The sequence below is a fragment of the Wolffia australiana genome, chromosome 6 (assembly GCF_029677425.1).
Source record: "Wolffia australiana isolate 7733 chromosome 6, ASM2967742v1".
In the NCBI taxonomy this organism is placed as follows: domain Eukaryota; kingdom Viridiplantae; phylum Streptophyta; class Magnoliopsida; order Alismatales; family Araceae; genus Wolffia; species Wolffia australiana.
This window is the reverse complement of record NC_135840.1, coordinates 12,007,254-12,029,110: the sequence shown is the minus strand read 5'-3', so window position 1 is coordinate 12,029,110 and position 21,857 is coordinate 12,007,254. Positions and strand designations below refer to the sequence as shown.

General features: G+C 43.8%; 1 protein-coding gene and 1 long non-coding RNA gene across 7 annotated transcripts; both read right to left on the bottom strand.

The window, feature by feature from the left end:
• Window positions 1-5,838: 5,838 nt before the first annotated feature.
• LOC144704319 (uncharacterized) lies at window positions 5,839-15,248 on the bottom strand. Its single transcript, XR_013581790.1, has 3 exons — window positions 15,114-15,248; window positions 6,448-6,639; window positions 5,839-6,292 (listed from the first exon to the last, which is right to left on the bottom strand). It is a non-coding gene; the product is annotated as an uncharacterized LOC144704319 (long non-coding RNA).
• A 6-nt stretch (window positions 15,249-15,254) lies between these two features.
• Window positions 15,255-21,848, bottom strand: LOC144704316 (ent-kaurene synthase-like 1). 6 transcript variants are annotated; one of them, XR_013581787.1, is made up of 14 exons: window positions 21,722-21,842; window positions 21,006-21,055; window positions 20,613-20,901; window positions 20,361-20,541; window positions 18,872-19,089; window positions 18,664-18,784; window positions 18,457-18,554; window positions 18,183-18,382; window positions 17,771-17,883; window positions 17,596-17,694; window positions 17,376-17,503; window positions 16,038-16,179; window positions 15,740-15,938; window positions 15,255-15,379 (listed from the first exon to the last, which is right to left on the bottom strand). XR_013581787.1 is itself a non-coding variant. In XM_078576700.1 (12 exons), exons 4-12 carry the CDS (start codon window positions 20,623-20,625, stop codon window positions 17,284-17,286), a joined length of 1,263 nt encoding a protein of 420 aa, XP_078432826.1. In that variant the 5' UTR covers window positions 20,626-20,766; window positions 20,856-20,913; window positions 21,006-21,055; window positions 21,696-21,826; the 3' UTR covers window positions 16,044-17,283. The 6 variants fall into 6 exon arrangements, 5 of the variants coding, with proteins under 5 accessions (XP_078432826.1, XP_078432824.1, XP_078432823.1 ...); XM_078576700.1 differs by lacking the exons at window positions 15,255-15,379; window positions 15,740-15,938 and having other exon boundaries at window positions 16,044-17,503; window positions 20,613-20,766; window positions 20,856-20,913; window positions 21,696-21,826; XM_078576698.1 differs by lacking the exons at window positions 15,255-15,379; window positions 15,740-15,938 and having other exon boundaries at window positions 16,044-17,503; window positions 21,696-21,848.
• Between the last annotated feature and the right edge of the window lie 9 nt (window positions 21,849-21,857).

Here is a 21,857-nt window from a genome sequence, read left to right as displayed (position 1 = left end):
ATGCCAAGGCGCCATCAACGACAGCCAGCGTTGAACATCCTGGGTGGAAATATTGCTCGTTTCTTTATCGTGTTTTCATTTCTTTTGCCCTCTTTGTCTAGTCGCATTTATGTTTTTCTCGGTCTCCTCTAGTCCCCTACGTCGTGTTGCGTCCGTCATTTCGTCCATCGTTATGTGTGCATTTTTTTAGTCCAATTTTGTAAGGGGTCCTTAACTTATTTTGGGCCCCTTCCCCCTATCCCTTATATTTTTTTATGTCATTTCATTTGATTGTAATGGGGGCCTATTATATAAGGCTCCCTCTTAATGGACTATCCCCCCCCTTATGGACCCATTAGGGCCCATTCAATTTCCCTATTTAATGGAATGGGTGGTGCCATAATACAATTAGACCAGTCTTTATCATTGTTAAGGAATTTTTGCTGCCGCTGGTCTCACCATGAGAGAAGAAACAAAGGAGAAGAGAGGAACAGGAAGAAGCTGAAGCAAAAGAGGAAAGAGGAAGGAGGGAATAGGAAGGAAAAGTTGGGGAAAGACAGAGAGGTAGAGGAAAGGAATTTGCCCAACTTCCCCTCTCCCGTTCAACCCCCCCCCCAATTCCCGACCGCCAATTTGGGTGGATTGCACCTCCTCACCGTCCTAACCGATCGTCATGCAAGCTAGCAAGAAAATGGAGAAGAAGGTCCAGAAGATAAAGGAAAAGGGGGAGAAGAAGAGAGAAAAGGAGAGGCACGTCAGCCCTCTCCCTTTCCCTCTCATCTCTCTACACCTTTAACTTTGGAACCATGAGCAATATGCTGCCGTCTGTGAGAATTCTGTCATGGAGTTGAAGAAGGAGAATGGGAGAGAAGGAAAAGGATAAGAGGGAAAAGAGGGAGAGGCGATCGTGCTCACGACTCCCCCACCCCTTTTGCAATACCTGTTCCTATCACATGCCAGTGAAACGGGCGACGCTCGCCAACGGTTCCTCCATCCGTCGACGACCATCCTATTCTCCTTTTGGCGGCCCACGCAATGGTCCATCATAACTGTTTTGATGTCGGACGTCGTTGAGGGCGTTGTCTGGTCAGCACAAGTATGATGGCTCGATACCGATAAAAGATAGTGGTATAGAATGTCGACGGTGTCATGGTCCGATGGATAAACCCTAGCAGGTTGATGTGACTACAATGCAATGAATGAGGCATCTAGGTGTCCTACGTGCAAGTGCTGACTAGCAGGAGGTGCCGAATTCTGAGTCTAACAGAGTCGCTAGTGACAGCAGAGGTGACCTCTCGAGCCTCGTTAGAGGTGACGAGGATGACTATGGCACTGAATGGAATCAATCTGTTGGGGCCAACACGTGACGCACAGGCTCAGCCAGTATTAGTAAGATGCTCAAGATTATCATAGTTCACGCTCAGCCTTTCTCTCTCTCCTAAATCTAACCCGAGCACGGTGGAGGCAATCAGAAAGTATACTACAGTAAATAATATAATGGGTGAGAAGGGAGGCAACCTACCTTATCGGGGGTGTGGGCTAGAGTCCTTTCTGCATCGATGCGTTTGGGCCAATCACAGGCGGTGTCAGAGGCGAGAGGTGATGGAGAAGGAACCGGAAAGGATCGACAGCCTTCAGACTGGAGCTGACAATCAGGATTCAGCAATGGGAAGACTGGCAGCAAAGTGGTGCACGGAGGAACCAAGCTGATTTGTTTTGCACCTTGGTGGAATCAGTACTCCCAGAGGGGAGTGGCCAGTAGGATGACGCACCGGTGAATGGGATCTTTGACTCGCACTTACAATTCCATGTCCATAAGTAAGAAGAACCATCATGGCAGAAGCGTGGTGCTGCTGCTAACCGGTTGCTTCGTAGAGCCGCAAAGGGGCAGGCTAGAGGGAAAGAAGTACCGTCACAAGATCCCACTCACAAGTTCCTGGATGGGGAAAAGTTCATGCCTGGAACGCCTGGTGAATCGCCATGGATCCCTCGCTGCGAGTCAGATAGCAACTCCAGCATCATTGGGCTAGACACGGTGTATCAGATCAATGCCTCCAATCGGTCAGAATGGCAGCCAGGACGAAGGCCCGGTCAACAGGAGTCGATCAGGCATCGACATGTGACTCCTCAAGCAAATGAGGTCGACCAAAAGGATCGCATCCTGCGATCAACGATCAGTAGTATTCACATCCCGACCGTAGTACGATCAGTCAGTTCTCAATCTGCTGGCTTTCTGACCAACCCGACTGAGCATCCTGGAAAGGGGAAGACTGGAGCACAGCAAGGAGTCAACAGCCAAGAGACTCGTCCAGGTCACCGCGTAGAAGACTGAAACAGAGTTAGGGCGAGCGCGTGTGTTGCACCGACTGGAGATCCGACCACACCGCGGCTGTTCCACCACCTGGATGGAGGAAGAGGTATGGTCAAGGAGAGGGAGGTAGGGCGATGCTGTTGGGAAGCAAATGCGTCCTCCTTCTCCACCTAGACTCCCCCTTTTTCTCTCCACGCCAACCCTCGAACAGCCTTCTCCTTATTCTTCTTCTTGGAGGCGGGACTTGCTCCCTCCTTCAACAACACATATTCTTTAGAAAAACAAGTCCAAGAACTCTAAGGCACCCTTCTTCCCTCGTAAAGGAGGGATAAATGGGCCCTAAGAGGACACAAGAGAGAGAGAGAGAGTGGGGAGAGACTGATCCACTAAGAGGCCCTTATAGAATGGGTCCCCTATTACAACAGAATAAGAATGGGACCCTCGTCCCCTACATAGGCAATTACCTCCTGCAGTATACAGTCAACTTTCTCGTGCCAATCGGGCAAAACAATCGAGGAGTGGTCGTGAGAAACTCACTCACACTGAGGGGGTGTAGAGAGGCCCGGTCAGAGGGAGAGAAGGGGCTCGGTAGGGAGCCAGGTCCGCCACGATTATTGTGGAGCTGATTCCTGACGTAGGGGGAATTTTGACGACATAGGGGTTATCGCCCACTCTTCCAGGGATCCAGAACAGGCCGACGCTACGAATGTATAGCTTTGTAGCTGTCCTGGGAAAATATCTCTTTGGCCTGAGTCTCACCATCACTTGGTCTCCCACATCGAAAACTCGGGGTTGGCGGTGCAAGTCGGCTGCCTGCTAGTACAATGCATTTTGGCTAGTGATCCTATCATTGATATGCTTATGCAATGATGAGACATGTTGGGCGAATGCAAGACCATCCTTGGATACCCTAACATGACGGTCTACGGGTGGTAGATCGAGTGGGCGACGAGGGAATTGGCCATAGCTGATCTCAAAGTGGCTCAACTAGGTGGTTCTATTCACCGAGGAGGTATAAGCAAACTCGGCACTGGAGATTATCAAATCCCATGTCGCAAGGTGTTCGCCAACTAGGTGGCAGAGTAGGTTACCCAAACTTTGATTAACCACCTTCGTCGGACCGTCGGTTTGAGGGTGGTAGGTCGTTGAGAATTTGAGTCTCGTACTAAGGAGACTCCATTGTGTCTTCCACAAATAGTTTGTAAAGCAAACTCTCAGTCAAATACGATCGAAGTTGGAAAGCCTTGTAGGCGCACAATTTCTCGGAAGAATAATTGTGCCACCTACATGGCGTCAGATATCTTCGCGCATGGCACGAAGTGCACCATCTTCAAAAACCTGTCGACGATGACCATGATAGAATTGTGGCATCGTGCGGTCAAGGGTAACACAAGACAAATTCCAGGCTGACATTGTCCCATGGACGCTTTTGCACTGGCAGTAGTGTATATAACCCCGCACTCTTCTTGACCTGCTTTGCCAGGGCAAAGATGCAACTTTGGGCAACAATGTTGCCAGTGTCACGCTTGAGAGAGGGCCAATAGACCTGGTACTCAACGACCGTGGTAGCCTTGTCGCGGCCAAAGTGGCTGCTAAGATTGCCACCGTGACATTCCCTCACAAGGAAGTCACGAAGAGATGTGCGCGGCATGCATAACCTGTTTCAGTAGAACAAGAAGCCATCGGTGATGACATAATCCGTAAATCACAGAACATTTCTCGTTGGACCTCTGTGATGATAGGCCCAAAATTGGGGCAGCTGGCATACCCTTCCCAGATGGTCGTGAACCTGAGGATCTTCACCTTCATTGACTGAGCACGTGGGCTCTCTGACTGAGCGCATCAGCAACAACGTTGTCCTTGGCCTTCGTGTGGTTGGTGACGAAAGAGAAATCCTGTAGATACTCAACCCACCTTGCGTGCCGATCGCTCAACTTCTGCTGGGAGTAGAGATACTTGAGTGCTTCGTGGTCTGAAAAGAGTACAAACTCATTTTTACAGAAGCTAGTGTTTCAGTGCCTGGACAACCGCGTAGAACTCCTTATCGTAGGTTGAATAACGGAGTTATGTGTCATTCAGATTTTGGCTGAAATACTCAATGGGGTGCCCTTCCTGGCTGAGCACACCTCCAATTTTGATGCCCAAAGCGTCGTAGGTGACTTCAAAGCCCTTCCCAAAATCGGGTAGGTGGAGGACTAGCACCTAGGTCATCATGTGCTTTACACGCTGGAAAGCTCGGTCTGCTGCCTAAGTCCATGAGAACGGCTCCACCTTGAGGAAGTCAGTGATGGGAGCCATGACAGAACTAAAGTTCTGTATAAAATGCCGGTAGAACATGGTGAGTCCTATGAAGCTCTGTACGTCGTGGACCTTAGCCGGCGGGGGCCACACTGTGATGGCTCGGACCTTTTCCGGATCCGTAGCAACACCCTGGGCAGACACGATGAATCCAAGGGAGGCAACTTTCGAGGTGAGAAAGCTACACTTCTTTGGATGAGCGTACAGCTGCTTACGCAGAAGGATGGTGCAAACCTGCTGGAGGTGGTCGAGATGCTCCCCTCGTGTGAGGCTGTGTATGAGAATGTCCTCAACGTAAACAATGACAAACTCCCAATAAATGCATGCAATACTCGTTCATTAGCCGTTGGAAGGTACTCAGCACATTGGAGACGCCGAAGGGCATGACTTTCCACTTGTATAACCCATCCTTTATCTTAAAGGTGTTCTCCCATTCGTCCCCAGAATGAATCCAAACCTAATGGTATCCGCTTGGGAGATCTATTCGAAAACACAGTGGATCCGGCCATCATATCGAAAAGGTCCTGAATCAGGGGAATGGGAAAATAGTACTTGTCCGCAACACATGTGCCACATCTCATCCTTCTTTGGAGCTACGGTTGACTCATCTAGGAAGACGTCGTTGAATTTACATACGCAGGTTATAAGCCATAAAAATAGGAGTGAATTTTATAAATGCATAAACCCGCGTCGTTGTCAATTTTAGCTTATACAATAAAATTTATAAAACCCTACTTAAGATGTGTAGTGATAAGTACGAGTATCGTCCAAAGGAAGCTAATAAGGAATCCAATTGATGTTCTTCTTGAATAATTTGAACCTAATTGGGGTTAATTTAATCTTCACAGAGATCAAGATAACTTAATTAGAGGAGAAATTTATAAAGGGGGTAGAATAGATGAGAGGAGTAGAAGAAATAAGGGGCTCTAAATTGAATTAATTGATCCAATTGAAAGGATCAAAGAATTCCGTTACAGAGATTAAGAATAAAATTTAGATTTTTTTTGGTTGGTTATGTAGGTTTGATCATTCAGGAATGACTACTCTATTGGATAGCAAAATGCAAAATTTAATTTCCTAGAAAGTTAACCCTTTTATAAGTTTTTTTTATAGTTTACTTGATATGCACTTGTAATATCTAGGTAAATCTCTTAATTTTTCCTCTCAATCGTAGTCAGGGCTTGTACATGACACTCAAGCCAGGCAATTTACAAGTTCAGACAAAAATCAAGATGAATGATTAAGCGATTCAACTAACATCCAAAATACACAAAAAATTCAAATATAAAGAAGGGAAAAGTACCAAGCTGGAGCTCCTCTCTATCTTGCAGCTAAAATACAGAACCATCAAGAATGACCCCCTCCTCTCAAAATTCGGCCTTTTATACTTAGGTTAAATGGTACAAAATACCATTTTACCCCTAATTAGTAATTAATTTTTATCAATGTAGGTCTGATCTGAATGTTCCAACCATACAGATAGAAAGAGGGGAGCAAGACAAGCAAATCCATAAAGAAATCATCTCAATCGGACTTTAGGATCAAAAGTTATTAATAAATGAATTTAAACCAACATTAGCCATTGGATTTAAATTCATTTATTTACTAATTTCTTTTTTAACACGCCATGATGTGTCATCTTCTCATTAGCGGGCACATTTTGAATTCCTTTTTTCGGTTTGATCTCTGAGCGCCACGTACCCCCTGCAAAAAAAAATAAACAAAAAGATTAAAAAAATGCAAGCGGTACATATGCTACGGATATGAACGTGTGTTTTTCAACGCACAGACAATTCAAAACATGCCACGTCACCGCCCGCGCGTGCATGTTGTATGAACCACGCGGGCGGGTAACTTACCTCTCGGTGTCCTCCCTCATCAAGCGCCGTTGGATTCGTAACCCACGGCTGAGATGAGGCCACGTTGATTGCCCGAAAGTCTCTCCGCTGGTTTTGCCATAAAGTCCTTCTTAAAATGGAAAATTGCCGCCTGACGCCCCCCAAGAATAATTATGTATATGCCCTCGTGCATTCTCTCTCCTCTGATTTTTCCTGAAATTACAAAAGTACCATGCATATTTTCAATTAAGTCCCTGCCAAATTTACATAATTGTGTCTATGCCACTACCGAGAGCTTTTTTAGAGATATAATTGCAACGCGTCTTTACAAAAAGCCCCTCAAAGTTGTCAAATGGCTTTAACACTCATTTTTGCCTTATAAACATATCCTTTTCCTCTTTAAAAATTCATTTCTTCCTCAAATAAAACCCAAAAAAATCCAATAAAATCCTAAAATTTGTACAAAATTCCAGAAAATTCAGTAATTCATCCCCACACTAATTAACCTCAAAATTAAATTTTAAACCTGTCATTTTAATTTAAAATAATCATTTCAATCTTAAATATTTCTCAGAAATTTCATAAAATTAACAGAAGATTGGGGAAAAATCAGAAATCACTTGGAAACATTAATTACATAAAAATATATGATAACAACCCCATTTTAAACTCTATAAATACATAAATTTATGCTAATAGATTGAAGTAAAGACCGAATTTTGGATGTTATAGTAGGGCTTCAATCTCGGGTGGTCGGGGGGCTACGGGTGGTTCTGTGGGAATGTCGAGGGTGACAGAAAGGGGCATCGGCGTGTCATCCCTCTCGCGGCCCAAGCCTCGAGCAACAAAGGGGCCTCAAACGACCACTAACCCTATGTGGTTGATCGGGGTAGGCTTGTTTGCCAATTTTAGGGTGTTCGGGTACCATATGATACTTCGTCCCTGGTATATGAACAAACATGTGTGCGTCCTTCCGGCTAGAGTGACGTCGTGGTCATATAACCAGGGATGGACTAGAATAATGCTTCCTACTCTCATAGGAAATATGTCACATAGGACGCTTTCATCATAGGTGCTGACCTCCAACAGAACGCGACACTGACACTTCACCAATAATGATGAAGCATCCATCCACGACATGTCGTAGGGAGTTGGGTGTGGGATGGCTGCTAACCCTAGTCGGGTGACCATCGTATTAGAAATGGTGTTGATGCAACTCCCGATATCCACGATCAACTTACACACCTTGTCATTGATCATGATTTAGGTGTAGAAGGTCGAGGTGCGAAGAGACACGTCAGCCATCAGTTCAGGTCTCCGCTCTATCGGTGCAGGCCAACTAGGTGGGGTGGTTCAGGGTGGTGGCCGCGCCCTACTAGTGCTAGGTTGGTCAATGGCTATGTTGGCTAGCAATCGGCAGGCGGCTCGCGGAGCGGGTGGTGGAGTTGCACAAGACTTAGTAATATGTATGTACCCAACCTGTCCATCGGGTTCCTCATACTCTTGTGTGATCTCCTCATCCACATGGCAGTGGTTGTCATGTGATGGAACCATGTCGTCCAACTGGCCGGGGTCGACATCCTGTATGCTGATCGGTAGTGCTGACGAGGGGCACTAGTTGGCTTAGTGCCCCTTCCATAGCACTTGAAGCACGTAACGTGTACTTGAATTACAATGATGCCACGGGCCAGAGTATCACTCATGGCTGCCCAAGCAGATGTGGTGGCAATTCCTTGCCGACCTAGTGTTCTAGGAATCCCGTACAATAATGGACGGCATGACTCGAGCAGGTGTAGTTCAAACGGGCATGACTAGAGGTGCGGTGTGAGTCGCATGCTCGGTGGACTCGTTGCCTGATGCTCCATATGCTCCACTAGGTGGTAGGCCTCGTCGACCTTTCCCAGGTTACATTTAAGAATATTGTTGCATAGGGTCGGCCGTAGCCCATGGGCGAATAGATCAATGATGATTCACAAGTCCTCTATGAATCGACACCGCATCCGGCATTCCTCGAACGCCTCTATGTATTTTGTCACGGTGAGTCGACCTTGCCTAAGATCGAGCCATGCGACGAATAGAAACATCTGATACTATCGAGGCACATACTTACTCCTCAATTTCTGTGCCATATTGGCCCAAGATGTGATGGGCCATCCTTGTCGCTCAACGGTGACACGCTCATTTTCCCAGAAGATCTTGGCCTGTCTGCCAAGTCTCGTCTTCGCATATTCGACGCACAAGTCATCATCCATGCGATACCACCAAAAGTAGGAGTTCATGCTTGACTCCCACTTGATGAACTCCTTGGGTTTTCTCGACCCCTTGCAGATGGCGAGATTGGCACACCCTCTTTTGGATCCAGGCGCGGTGCTCTTCTCGTCGGCATTTGTTGTCGGCGAGGCGCCATTCGGCTGTCCGGTAGTCCTCTTGATGCGAGTCAACACATCATCAATGCGGGGTCAGGCTGTGGTCATGGTCATCCCAGTGTCGAGAATGATCGTCGCATAGTGCGTGGATGTCAGGTATCACACATGGAGTGTCGTGGGGAAGCTCGTCAGGTTCCTTGTACCAGCGGTGGTGGGGCTGGACTTAGTCGTCACGATGGGCCTATAAGATCTGTGTCATGTCTATGATCGTAGGGCTGGATGTGGTCATCACGATGGGCCAGTAGGTCGGTGTCATACCCATGATCATAGCACCGGATGTATTCGTCCCGGCGGGCCGGTCGATCGGTCTTGTATCCTCGACCTTTGCGACAGACATGTTTGTTTCAGCAAACCAGTAGGTCGGCTACGTAACCACGGTCGTCATGCCAGACATCATCATCTCGGCAAGCCGGTGGGTCAGCCTGGTATCCTTGATCGTGGGGCCGGACGAGTTTGTCTCGGCGGATCGGTAGGTCAGCCTGGTAACAACGATCCTCATATCGGACGTAGTCATCTCGATAAGCATGTAAGTCGGCCTCGTACCCTCAATCATGATGTCGAACATGTTTGCCTCTACGGGCCGATAGGTTGGCAGTGTAACCATGATCATCGTGCCAGACGTAGTCGTCTCGGCGGGCTGGTAGGTCGGCCTCGGGTCTTCGGTCATATGGTCAGAGGTGTTCATCTCGGCGAACCGGTAAGTCATACTCGTACCCACAATCGGAGTCGTTCCATGGGTATCGTCTATCCCAAGCACGGACATCCTTGGGATTGCGTCGGGGATGTCGGGAGAGATGTCGGTCTCGAAGCCCCTCGTCTAGCCTCTGGTCGTGCTCCACATACTCGTCATCATCGTAGGGACTCTTAGACGTTATGGGTGTCACACGACCCGGGGCAGGTAACGAGCTCGCTCTTTGGACATGGGTGCCGGTACGACGGTGGGTACTAGAGGTGTTGGACATGTGAGCATCTGCTCCACACGCTCGGCGATGGCAGCCATGGTGTAGAGACACGCTCCTTGCTCCTTAGACGGGTCCTCACAGGGTTGGTGTTGTTGGGGCGATCCTCCTCGGCCGCTTCCTGCTCCTCGGCCATGTCCTGCTCCTCGGTGGCATCTTACTCCTCAGCCACATGCGGCGGCAGCCCAGGGTATGGCCTCGTCAATAAGAGCTTTCCCATTTGGATGACGACTCATTGTCACCCATCCTCATTGTCACTAGGTTACGAGGCACCTAGTGACCATGGGGAACCATGTGGGGACCGCCGATGTCAATGGTGGGCGCGGGTCTACCCACGTGGATCGGGCGGTTCAACGACACCCGCATTGGCGGTTGCAGTCTGTCCGGGCTCAGAAGGAGGCGGTGGTGGGTCATCTTTGGGCGTCGGGGGATAGGGTTTGGAGAGGTTCCTAGGATGGCCTCTCTCATCAGGCGATGGTTAGGTCCATCGCGGGGAAGTAGACCCTCCATGTTTAGCCTTCCAGTTCAATCGCGTCTCTATGGCCATGTTCCCTAGGGGTACCTAGATGGTTTTGTGAAAACACAATGTGATGCAAGAATGATGGCTATGCGGGGTTGGAGACGTGTTGTGAATGTCCACAAGCTGGCTTTGATACCAATTTCATGTTGGACGTCATTGAGGACATCATCTGGTCAGCACCGAGTTCGGTACTGACGGATAAACCCTAGCGGGTGTATGTGACTATGATGCAATGAATGAGGTGTCTAGGTGTTTTACGTGCAAGTGCCGAGTGGCAGGAGGTGCCGAATTGCGAGTCCGATGGAGTCACCCAATGACGGCAAAGGTGACCTCTCAAGCCTCGTCAGAGGGAATGCGAACGACTACATCATCGAATGGAATCAATCTATTGGGGCCCACACTTGATGGGTGGGCTCGACCCATACCAATAAGACACTCAAGACTATTGTAGTTCACTCTCATCCTTTCTCTCTCACCAAAATCTAACCTGAGCGTGGTGGAGGCAATCAGAAAGTATACTACAGTAAATAATATGAAGGGTGAACATGGAGGCGACGTACCTCATTAGGGTTGCGGGCCAAAGTCTTTTCTACATCAATGCATCTGGGGCAAGCGCTGGTGGTGTCAGAGACGAGAGGTGCCAGAGACGGAACCGGCAAGGGTTGACAGCCTTCAAACTACAGCTGAAAATCAAGATTCAGCTGTGGGAGGACTGGCGGCAAAGTGCGTAGCAGCAAAACCTGATAGGTTATATCCAACGATGGAGCAGTAAAGTAATACTGGTTGCACCGAGTGCACGGGCGAGCGCACAAGTGGGCGCAAAGTGCACGGGCAGGGCGAGGGCACGCTGGCAGGACGCGGATGCACAAGGGGGGCGCAAGAGTGCGGGCAAAGCATGGGTGCACAGGCAGGGCACAGGTGTGCGACAAGGTGTGAGCGCGCGAGCAGGGCATAGGTGCACTTGTAGGGTACAGGCGCGCGATAAGGCACGGGCACGTGAACAGGGCACATAAACACGGGTAGGTACGGGCGCATAGGCGGGGTGTGGACGTGCAGGCAGATGCGAGCACACAGGCAGGGTGAAGACGTGTGAGCAGGTCTAGGTGTGCGGTCAAGGCACGGGCAAGGCGTGGGCGCACGGGCACAGTGCAGGTGCGAGGACAAAGTCAGTTGTGGGCACACGGGTAAGGACATCTGGCAGCAGCGATTGCAATGGCTATGATGAAGGCACCATCGACGGTGTCGGCGGCAGCAACGGACAAATGGCGTAGGCTCCAAGAAGGGATCCAAGAAGATGTTTCTTGAATGATTCTTGGCAAGAGCTGATCAAGAACTTATGATTCTGGATGGCAATGTCAATCAGATGATGATAGAGAGGGCGCGTTGGGGAAAATCCACGGTAATATCTGACGTGGAAAGGTTGCCACGATCTCCCACGATCTATCTAGAAAAGCTATCTACGGGATGGAAAGAGGGAAACTAAGAAAAGAAACTCAAAGTTTCAAATTTCAATTCAACTTCTTTAGAAGGGGTCCTCTTGGGCATGCCAGCCTTTATATAGGGACGAAGGCATGCTTGATTGGCCATAACGGGAAGGAACTGACTCTTGACGAGTGACCTTCCCAAAACAACGAAAAGAAACCCTACAAAAGGACAAGGCCCAAAACATAGATAGGCATGTCCACAACCCTATTCGCTGACTTGTCATTAAGGAGAGTGCTTGAACGACAGGTTGCAGGTGTCGACTCGAGCTGCTTGATGAAGTTGTTGGCACCAAAGACGTCTTGTGGACGGACGCTTATACTTTGACTATGGCCAACATGTCTCTAATCATGGGATTCCAAATGGTCTTAGTTTGGGTACATGAAAAAGTTCACGAAGACGATTGAGTGGTCAAGATGGGATCGCCCACCCACGGTATAAAAAGTGACATATCAAGGAAGATGATGCAATGAAGTTCTTGGCGAAGGCAATGGAATTTCAGAAAAGAGTTATCCGATGAGTTCAGTACTAACTCAAATGATAGTTGATAGTTGATCATACCCGAAGTCATCCAAGGAGTGTCAAGTGGATATGGGACTATACGTGCACGGTAACCAATGACTAACAGGTTCCATGAGTTAGTCGATATACACTCCTTCGTATCTTCTAGAGAACGGCGTGTAGCTTGGCACCCCATGTGTTGGAGACTCGACCTATCGATTGGGTTAAATTGATCCGACATCAATTAATCTATATGTTGATATAGTTAATTAATTTGGAAGGGCAATAAAGGTTATTGCTGATAAATCCAAAATGAAAGTAATATATATGTGCATTTCTAGCTAATTTATCTACTTTATCTTTATCTTCATATACTATCAACATTTATGCTAAGTTGTGAAAAATCATGAATAACAACACATTGTTCTAATTTTGAGTTAATTATTGTCATTTGTGGGACTAACCCCACTTAACTCAATGAGTTAAGTTGAATGAATCTCCCTCTCTTTTTAGTTTATGTAGAAGATGCTAGAATTAGGTGAAACTTTCAGGACTAAAGGGGATAATTAAATGAAGTAGAAGCTATTTGGCCCAACAGAGCAAGCCCAGCCACGACCCTAAGCCAAGAAAGGAGGCCCAAATCAAGACAGTTGGCTCTAGTCTAAAGGCCCACCAAGGAAGCTCCATTAAGCCCACTATGGGAGGCATCTTGGGCCAAAGAAAGGAGGGCAAGGGGAACGTCCATTCATGACTATTTATGAGCATTTAAGGTTCTTGGATGCTGATTGGAGGACACCCTTGGACGTAGATCCAAGCCAGAGAATAAGATCCAGCCATTTAATCCATAAATCGTCCAAGGGTGGAAACTTAAAGATAGCACCTTTAATGCAAATTAAGGAAAGAAGTCTTGAATGCCCCTTGGGTAAATTCAAAGGTCTCGATGCTGATTGGAGGACCATAATGGACCTGGATCATGACCCAAAGAAGAAGATCTGGCCATCCAATGTATTAGAAATCTAATGTCTCTCATTTGCTCTCTATACCTATATAAACCCCTTCACCCTATTGTAATATTCATCTTGTGATTCAATACAAAGTAATTTTTGGTGGCCTAAGTGCAATTGATTCATAGATCCATTCACCTTAGTAAGTGCCAGGCTGAGCAGGAAGCATCCAGGGATGAAGAAGCTGGGAAAGGAAAAGAAGAAGTCCCTTGGGCCTTGGAGGGTGTGACAAAGAGGTTACCTTCTTCTTTCTCCTTTTTAAGCCTTAGCTGTTCGTCTTTTGTCTTTTCATTAGTCTTGGAGCAGCTAGTCAACATCCAGACGGTTCCAATGCATCTAATCACGGTCAAAAATTCATTCGCAAACTCATTCTAAAATGAAGTTAGTGCTTGCCCATTTTTCTCTCTCCTCTGCCAAGCCACTTGTCCCATTTAGCATCCGGACTTGGCAAAATTTTGACTAAGTTTGGAGCACCAGCTTCTTTCATTTTATATTTTATTTTGGCTTTAAAATATTCCTTAAAATCCCAAAAATTCATTTTTTGCCTACTAATATTTTTATAAATATTTTAATTATATTTTAAAATTCATTGTTTATATTTTTATTAGTTATTTATCTTCATAGGTAGTAAACCCACTTCTCAAATTCATAAAAAAGTTATAACTAAAGACAAATTCATTAGGAAAAACCCTTGCTCCTTGTGGATCGACCCGTACTCTCCCTACACTAGTAAGGTTATTAAAAAAATTTGTTGTTTTAATTAGGATAAATCATCGCTAATTACCTCTAAAATCTGAATTATCAATTGGGCCACTAGAATTATTAACTAAACTTATACATGGACTTAAAGGGTCACACGCAAATGGTCTTTTGGACGTGAAGGATATTCTTAAGTTTTGGAGATTTTATGAAAAATACCCACTTAGTATAAATAGGGGAAGGCCTTGAACGAAATTCACCCAGGCCAGAATTGTTGAGGGGCCTTTCCCCTTCTTCTCCCTTCTCCCCACACCCCTCTCCATTCCCAATGCAATCAGGACGGCATAATGGTGACAACAGAGATTGAGAGGGGCTCGTCAAAAAGATGGAGGTTCGACATGCAAAGGATCGCGAGGATACATCTAGAGGTTGTGCACTTGGGAAGCTCGACTCATCTCGCTCCCAGATCCAAGAAAACACGGATGTGATCAGTGCAAAGGTGCTTCGTTTCATGGTTTTATCGAGCCATATGATTTTGTAAAAGTCTTCCGATTCGTATCGTTTTGTTTTCTACATCTAGATCTAGACCTCTAGAACCCAACAATAGTTCTAGTTGTGCAATATTAAAAATCACAATCATTTGAATGTAACCTGGGGAATGATTTTCAGAAATGGTCATGACTAGTTCGTAATGTTAAGTACCTTAATTCATTCGAAAAAATTTTAAATACCATATAACCTCCTCTCTTTTTCTTTCAAAAACTGTCAACGCATTGAACTTCAGGGATTTCGAAAAATTAGTGAATTATGATTCCCGAAAAAAAATACTGATAAAAATGATACTTTGATTTGTAGTCAAACAATATTGTGCTGCTCTATACTACTTATCAAAAAAACTCTCATCAATAAATATGTTAGGTTCTGCTTTTCATTATTTAAGTACATATTAACAAAGGTGTAGTGAATTTTCCACTGACTTCATATAAATTTCCAATTAACCATACCGGTTTTAAAACACTAAATATCAAGATCAATTTCCAACTAAACCCCCTAAACTTATAAAACATGGATAAATAAAGTTCCAAATAAATGTTACCTTGAATGGGATCTTTGAGGACAATCACTTAAATGGGATCTTTGAGGACAGAATCAGCAGGCCCAAGCATCTCAGTGGGACACGAGAAGCCATCACTCTTGGAGTAGAAGAAATGGAAAAGCTTGCACATTTTCCAGAAAAAATCCTTGCAGCCTCTAGGAACAAGACTCCCTTCTTTTATCAGCACCAACTCAAAAAGCTCTTCACTTTCCCTCTCGACCCGCTGCCTCAGTTCTTGCTTTGCCTTGTCCACTGAGACTGCACCTCTGCTTTTTATGATGAGCAAAGAGACACTATTGAGCTTCCCCTCCTTGTCCTCTCTCTGAGTAGTACATTATTAATTAGACTATCTTATTTTCATTAAATTATCAACAATATTTTATACTCTGAAAGCATGACAATATACTTTTTTTCCTTTTAGTATTAAGCTGTTCCAGAAATCTACACGAGGAAAAACCTAATCCACTACTTCAGGCTACGGATAAGAACATAGAACTTACAAAATTAAAACACGATCCTACCCAGTACATAAGACAATTGATTGAAACATAAGACAACTACAGCAAGTAGAATCAATAGACAATTGATCAAAACATAAGACATGAAACTCAGGAGAAAAACCTCACCTCAAAGCTTTGAATGTCATTGAGGAGACGACCACAAGTGGCAACGAGGTGATGCAGCTTGCTGCACTCTATGCTCTTAATGGTATCAGGGGAAATTTGTGGACCAATAAGATAGAGGGCTGGCAAGATGATGGGCCCTAGTGCAATTCACAGCCGCCCACTCTGCCTCTCTAAAAACAGATCTAAGTAAGTCACGCCACTGTAACCATAAGAATAAAGCAGAGTGTCATTTCATGATGACAGTTAACAATTGGTAACGTGTAATCATATGATTGGTTGGGGAAATAACATCACTTACTATGTTGATTATGTTTTCTGTGATGCTGTAACCTTGCTTCATGTAGACACTTACCCCAATCTCAGTAATTGTGGAACGCAATGCTGAATAAATGATCTTGACCTGATCAGAGAGGCAGTCTACTTCACAAGTTTCATCCCACCTTTGAGAGAATTGATATAATTTCTTAGGATGTTGGGAAGTTTTGAGCAAAACTGACAAGCATTATAACATTCTAGAGACTGAAACTTGAATCATCAGATTACATCATGGGGTCAACATTTTTAGTAAACATAAAATGAGGCTGTTAGAAGAAGGGCCATTATTGTAATTTCCATTTTTTAGGGTTCCCTTCCTATAAAAGGGTATGGAAACCTATCCCCATCTCATAAATACCATCTTCTTCACCCTTGATAAAAAAACCTCTCAAAAAATCTAAAATGCATAATTCCTTTTTTCTTGAATCTTCCACGGCATTTTCAGTTAACAGGGCGATATATTCTTCAATAATAAGGAAAGACGATGGGATAGTAAGAGATGAAAATGAAATTTGGGGTCCGACTTCAAAAAAAATGACATTGATTGTGAGATTTTTTAAGCCAACAGCGATAATCCAACATGACAGCACAATCTGGTATGTCAACTTCTAAATCATTCAAATACGTCTGACTTTCATCAGTGCACAAAATTTAAAAAAGAATTAATAGATTTGTAACAACTGAACTTTGCTAAAAAAGCTAACAATTATCTTTAAGGCATTTTCATCAAAAAAGTGGAAACTAATTTTTTTATCAAAGTTCCTCAACTTTGTTACAAATTGATGTTAAAAAAAATATGAGGGTTCAGTTTTGGTTTGATTAATTGCCAGACTCTAAGGGTGGCAGGCTTCCCACATTAGGGGGGGCTCAAAAATCAAGTCAAATCTGATCAATTTTTTTTTATCAATTGAACGATCTTGATTGGATCAAACAAATTGGATCAATCAAACAACAAAAGATCCCATAGATTTGATTCAATCAAGCGGGCAATTCATCGATGGATTGGCCTAAGACACCTAGGAACCATGATTCCGTCATGGTTCTAGTTGACCGTTTCTCGAAGATGGCACATTTTGTGCCATGTTCAAAAACATCCGATGGATCATACTGATCTATCTAATATCTACCCCATCATTGGACCTTATTTTTATGGAACTTCTACACCATATCTCATCCCGTATGTATTTTATCAGGCCCTAATATTTTGGATAAGATCAAGGGACAAAGAATTAGTGGTCGACAAGCTGGATGAGATTGATGAGTTCCTCTTGAGACCCAGTGACATTGAAGAAGTCATCAACCACGGTAGTGAGGACCCCACTTTTAGCACATGATAATCTGGCGTCAGCCATTTGAGGCTCATACAAGGTTGCAGCGGCAGAAAAGTAGCAATACATCAACTTCTGTCGAGTGCCCTTAAGCTGATCAATTCTGTTTTCTTTAATCCATCTATTGAGGTAAAAAAAGATGTCAACATTTGATATTCACAATCTGACAGAAATACAGAAAGAGACCGTACAGTAGATCTGCTCAGACATCACCTCTTAAGTTGCTCCAGTTCTTTCTGGTATATGTTCTGACTACTATTAAACTCGTCGACCACAAAGGCCAGGATATCCTTTGTAAGATCATTATGCAACCTTCAATAATGTATTATTACAAACTCTCAGTTACAAACCACATATATTTTTGAATAAACAAAAAAATATCACTTACCAACGATGGAATTTTTTCTCTCTAAATTGATCAGTTTTCAACAGTGTAATATTTCGTCTGTGAGTGAGACGATTAATACTGACAAAAGGAGAGGTTTTTATCGCATATTCCACCTGAAGAGTGTCATGAATGAAAATCTAAAATCAGATGACACAAAAAAAGAGTCAACAAAAGTGCTTCCCATCCATGATAATGATGATGATGGTGATGATGGCGATGAATTGTCATTGTAGTTGTTGTATGTCTAAAGTATCCCATGAAAATATCATCATCCTCTTGTCATCATCTGGTCATTGTCTCATCCTTCTCTTGACATTTGTCTTGTACCAGAAAAAACTTGATGATGATGATGATGAATTATTCATCGTGTACCAGCCCTATCTACATATATCAGCGACCTCCTCGTACTTACCTCTTCAAGATTTCCATTTTCTCCATATTTTGTTATTTCTTTAGAAAGAAAATTGATAGCCCAGAGGCCCATATCCTTCTGGGAAAGCTCGCCAGGGAATCTAAGCTGGGAAGCCTTGTAAAGCTCTAGAACTGCCTGAGAATTTTGCAGAAATCCATCCATTGAATCATCGAAGTACTCGACCATGTGAGCCATTGGACCTGGATTCAATAAGATATTCTGGAAAAAAGCAGAATCCAAAATCAAAAGAAACATTTATTAATCAAAAGCATACTAGCTGACACTCTATATCCGTGCATTCGGAGCAGACGGAATGCCAAAGCATAAGTCGTGAGGCATGATGTTATTGCTTCATCATTCTTCAGCCAGAGCCTGTATTCAGCAGAAATATCGACTGATCATAATGGCCAGAGAACAAAATAAAATATCTCCATTATTCCTTCATCCATTTTTGAGGAAAATAAAATATCTTTGTCTCTACCTGTGAGCCTCCTTCAAAATATCCTCTATTTCGCTTGTAAAATGATAAGCAACTCCAAGGTCATCAAGGAGATCAATAATTCGAATTTGAATCAAAATTTTGGAAGAGTACTGGTATGGAACTGTCAGAAACAATAAGGGAGAATCCAAAATAAATAAATTTTAGTATGCATATTACAAAAAAGCAACATAGGAATGTCACTTCATACCGCCATTCCCAAATGTCTGAAGAAGAGTACTTAAATATTCCAAACAATTAGGATTTTGGTAGTGAGCAAGGATCGCAGCAGTGGTGGATGGGGAGTCAAGGATAGACCCATTCTTTCGTTGATATTTTTTCAGTTTTTCCCACTCAGCCATTAAGTCCAATCCTTCCGACACAAGTGCCATATATATTTCTGCTCCTTGAGATGGGCTTTGTAATGTTCTATAAGAGAAAAAATGGTTCTCGTTACAATTATTGAAACTCAAAACATAAGATTATGATACAACACGCAAGTTCCTATCGGGTCGAGTACGGGAAAGACGGGAGAGACACATGAGTGGCCGTCAGCATAGGGACATGGAATGCCGAGGTGGACGTTGGCAAGACATGAGGCATGCAAAATGTACGTTGCCTAGAAGGAAGTCCAACATATTGAATGTCGCTGAAGAGAATATAGTAAATGTCGCCAGGGCGAACATCACATAAAACTTTGCCGAATTCATATGTGAGCATCCACATGATGGACTCGCTATACTTCCTTCTCTTTCCTCCTAGGGAAGGCTGCTATATTTAGAGGGAAATACAAGCATATTGAAAACTGACTAAATGCCCTTATCGGGCTGAAACAACTGAACTAGCCCTGGGTATGACAGGGAGATGGAGACAGTATCAATTTTCATTAGCACATCAAAGTGAAGAAATAAATAAACATCAGGAGAACAAATGAGAAAGAAAGAATTGGAGAACTTGAATGTGTAGGAACATATTTAGCACATGAAGCTGCATGAAATCTAAGAATAAAAACAAAGGTAAATAACGTGGCATTACATTGAATACACGTATGCATAAACATTTTCATCTTATATCAGTATACTCAATATTCATAACACATTCATCACATTTTGATGATAAAAAAGGCCTAATGGAGCATGAAATTTCAGTATCTGACAGCAATGGGTACATGTAGAGCTGGTAACTTGACAGCACACACCATGAATCCCATCCAGTCCCACACCCTACGATGTGGGATGGGATGCCAGTCCTGGAGGAGGACCTCATGGAATGGGGAAAGGCCTGATGGATTTTGATATTATTGAGGGGACGTTGCAAACACTGGGAGCCCTTGGACACCTCCAGGGGTGCATGTCGTGTCCTATCCCAGGATGCCGGACGTCAGTCCAGACAGAGCTTGTCCAGTCCATTTGTTGTTCAATTTTGGGACTATCATACATGATCAGGATAATTTGTTGTTCAATTTTGCAACTCCATGTAGAAAAGAAGAGGGAATATGATATGATTCCCGATCCTCCTAGGGGACAGGATCTTCTTTCAGCTGTTAGGGTCATGTATGTCTCCCCTTCCCATGTTTCCTTTAAATATGGCTGTTCGCTATCACTTGGTATCAGAGCCAAGTTGAATTATTTATATCATAATCCAGAGATGGTGGAGTTTCCCAAAAAAGAAAAAAATAAATATTTCTGATGTTTGTGAACCTTTCCAACTCCATTTCTCGCAGCAGGAGAACTCTCTCCAGCTCCACTTGGCCCAGAGGTAGATGCAAACCCATGTCCATTGCTAATTTTATCATGCCAGGAAAAGTTACATAAAATCCAACAGGGGTCTCAAGTTTGTCATCCCAGATTGCAGGCCAATTAGACTGGATATACTGGATTCCTGCAGAGAGAAGCATGTGCCGTAAGAGAAATGATTTGTTTAAGGGGCTGATCAAGAACCTGACGCAGTACCTTTATCTCTCATTTGCTCTCCAAGGTTCCTTTTTTTAAGAGCAATCACACATGCCAGAGTTGAAGAAAGAGCATATTTTATGAGAAAAGGATGATGATCGTGAGAAACCCATGAGCCATCCAATTGCTGATTATGTAGAATCCAGTCAATGCACTGAGGAAACAGTGGAATCTTCTTTGATGATTCTGTAGAGGTCAGCATAGCCACCCAGGCAGTGTCATAACCTGAGACAGAAATCTCACCACTCTGGAGGCCCCTCTTTATTCTTCCAATCTTTCTTTGAAAAGCCTAAAAATAATTCTAATAAATTCATAGTGTCACAAAAAAAAAACTATGATAAAGCAAAGTTGTCTGTCTCGTAGGAGGGTATCAGGAGAAAACATTGAACTTACTGAAGAGGCAGTGCCTTCGCTCTTACTCATTGATACAGATGGCGCAGACCCTAGAAACAGAAGAAAAATCATATGTGAGTTATTCTCAAGGACAAGAGTATAAAACTCTTCAAGCATAGGATTTAACAGGAAGAAATAGCAGGAGTGAGGAGCTAATAGATGAATCATCCAAATAAATTCTAAAGAATTTTTTTCCAAATGAATCAGCTTCATGGATCCAAAATTCCAAAAATTAAACGTCATCCATCAGCGAGGATCGAACCACGAAAAAGTAAGAAAAATTTGAGGAAAAAGATTAAAAAAAAAAAACAATTAAAATCCTTCCAATTAGATTCAATAGAATTTATTCAAAAACTAATCAGCTTCAACGACCCAAAAATTAAACGGGAAAATATATCATCGTCATCCGTCATCGAGAATTGAACAAAACTCAAGGAAGATAAAATTAAGTTGATAAGTACCATTAAAATTGAGAAAACAATTAAAATCCATCCTATTAGATTCTAATGAATTTATTCAAAAACTAATCAGCTTCAACGGTCCAAAAATTAAACTGGATATTTTAATGAACGTGATTCGTCAGCTAGGATCGAACTAAACTCAAGGAAGAAAAAATTGAGGCGATAAGTACAATTAAAATCGAAAAAAAAACAGACTAAAAATGGTCATTAAGAAACGAGAAAATCTCGCCTGAAGGAATTAAGAGAAGATCTCGCCTGAAGAAGGCACGCCGACACGCGGCTTCCTCCTCACCAAATGCCGTGGATTGGTCAGAGAAGCGATTAGTGAGGAAGTCGTTTTATAGTAAAAAAGAAGGTGCATTAAACATATCTTAAGGCTTAACTCTCCAGC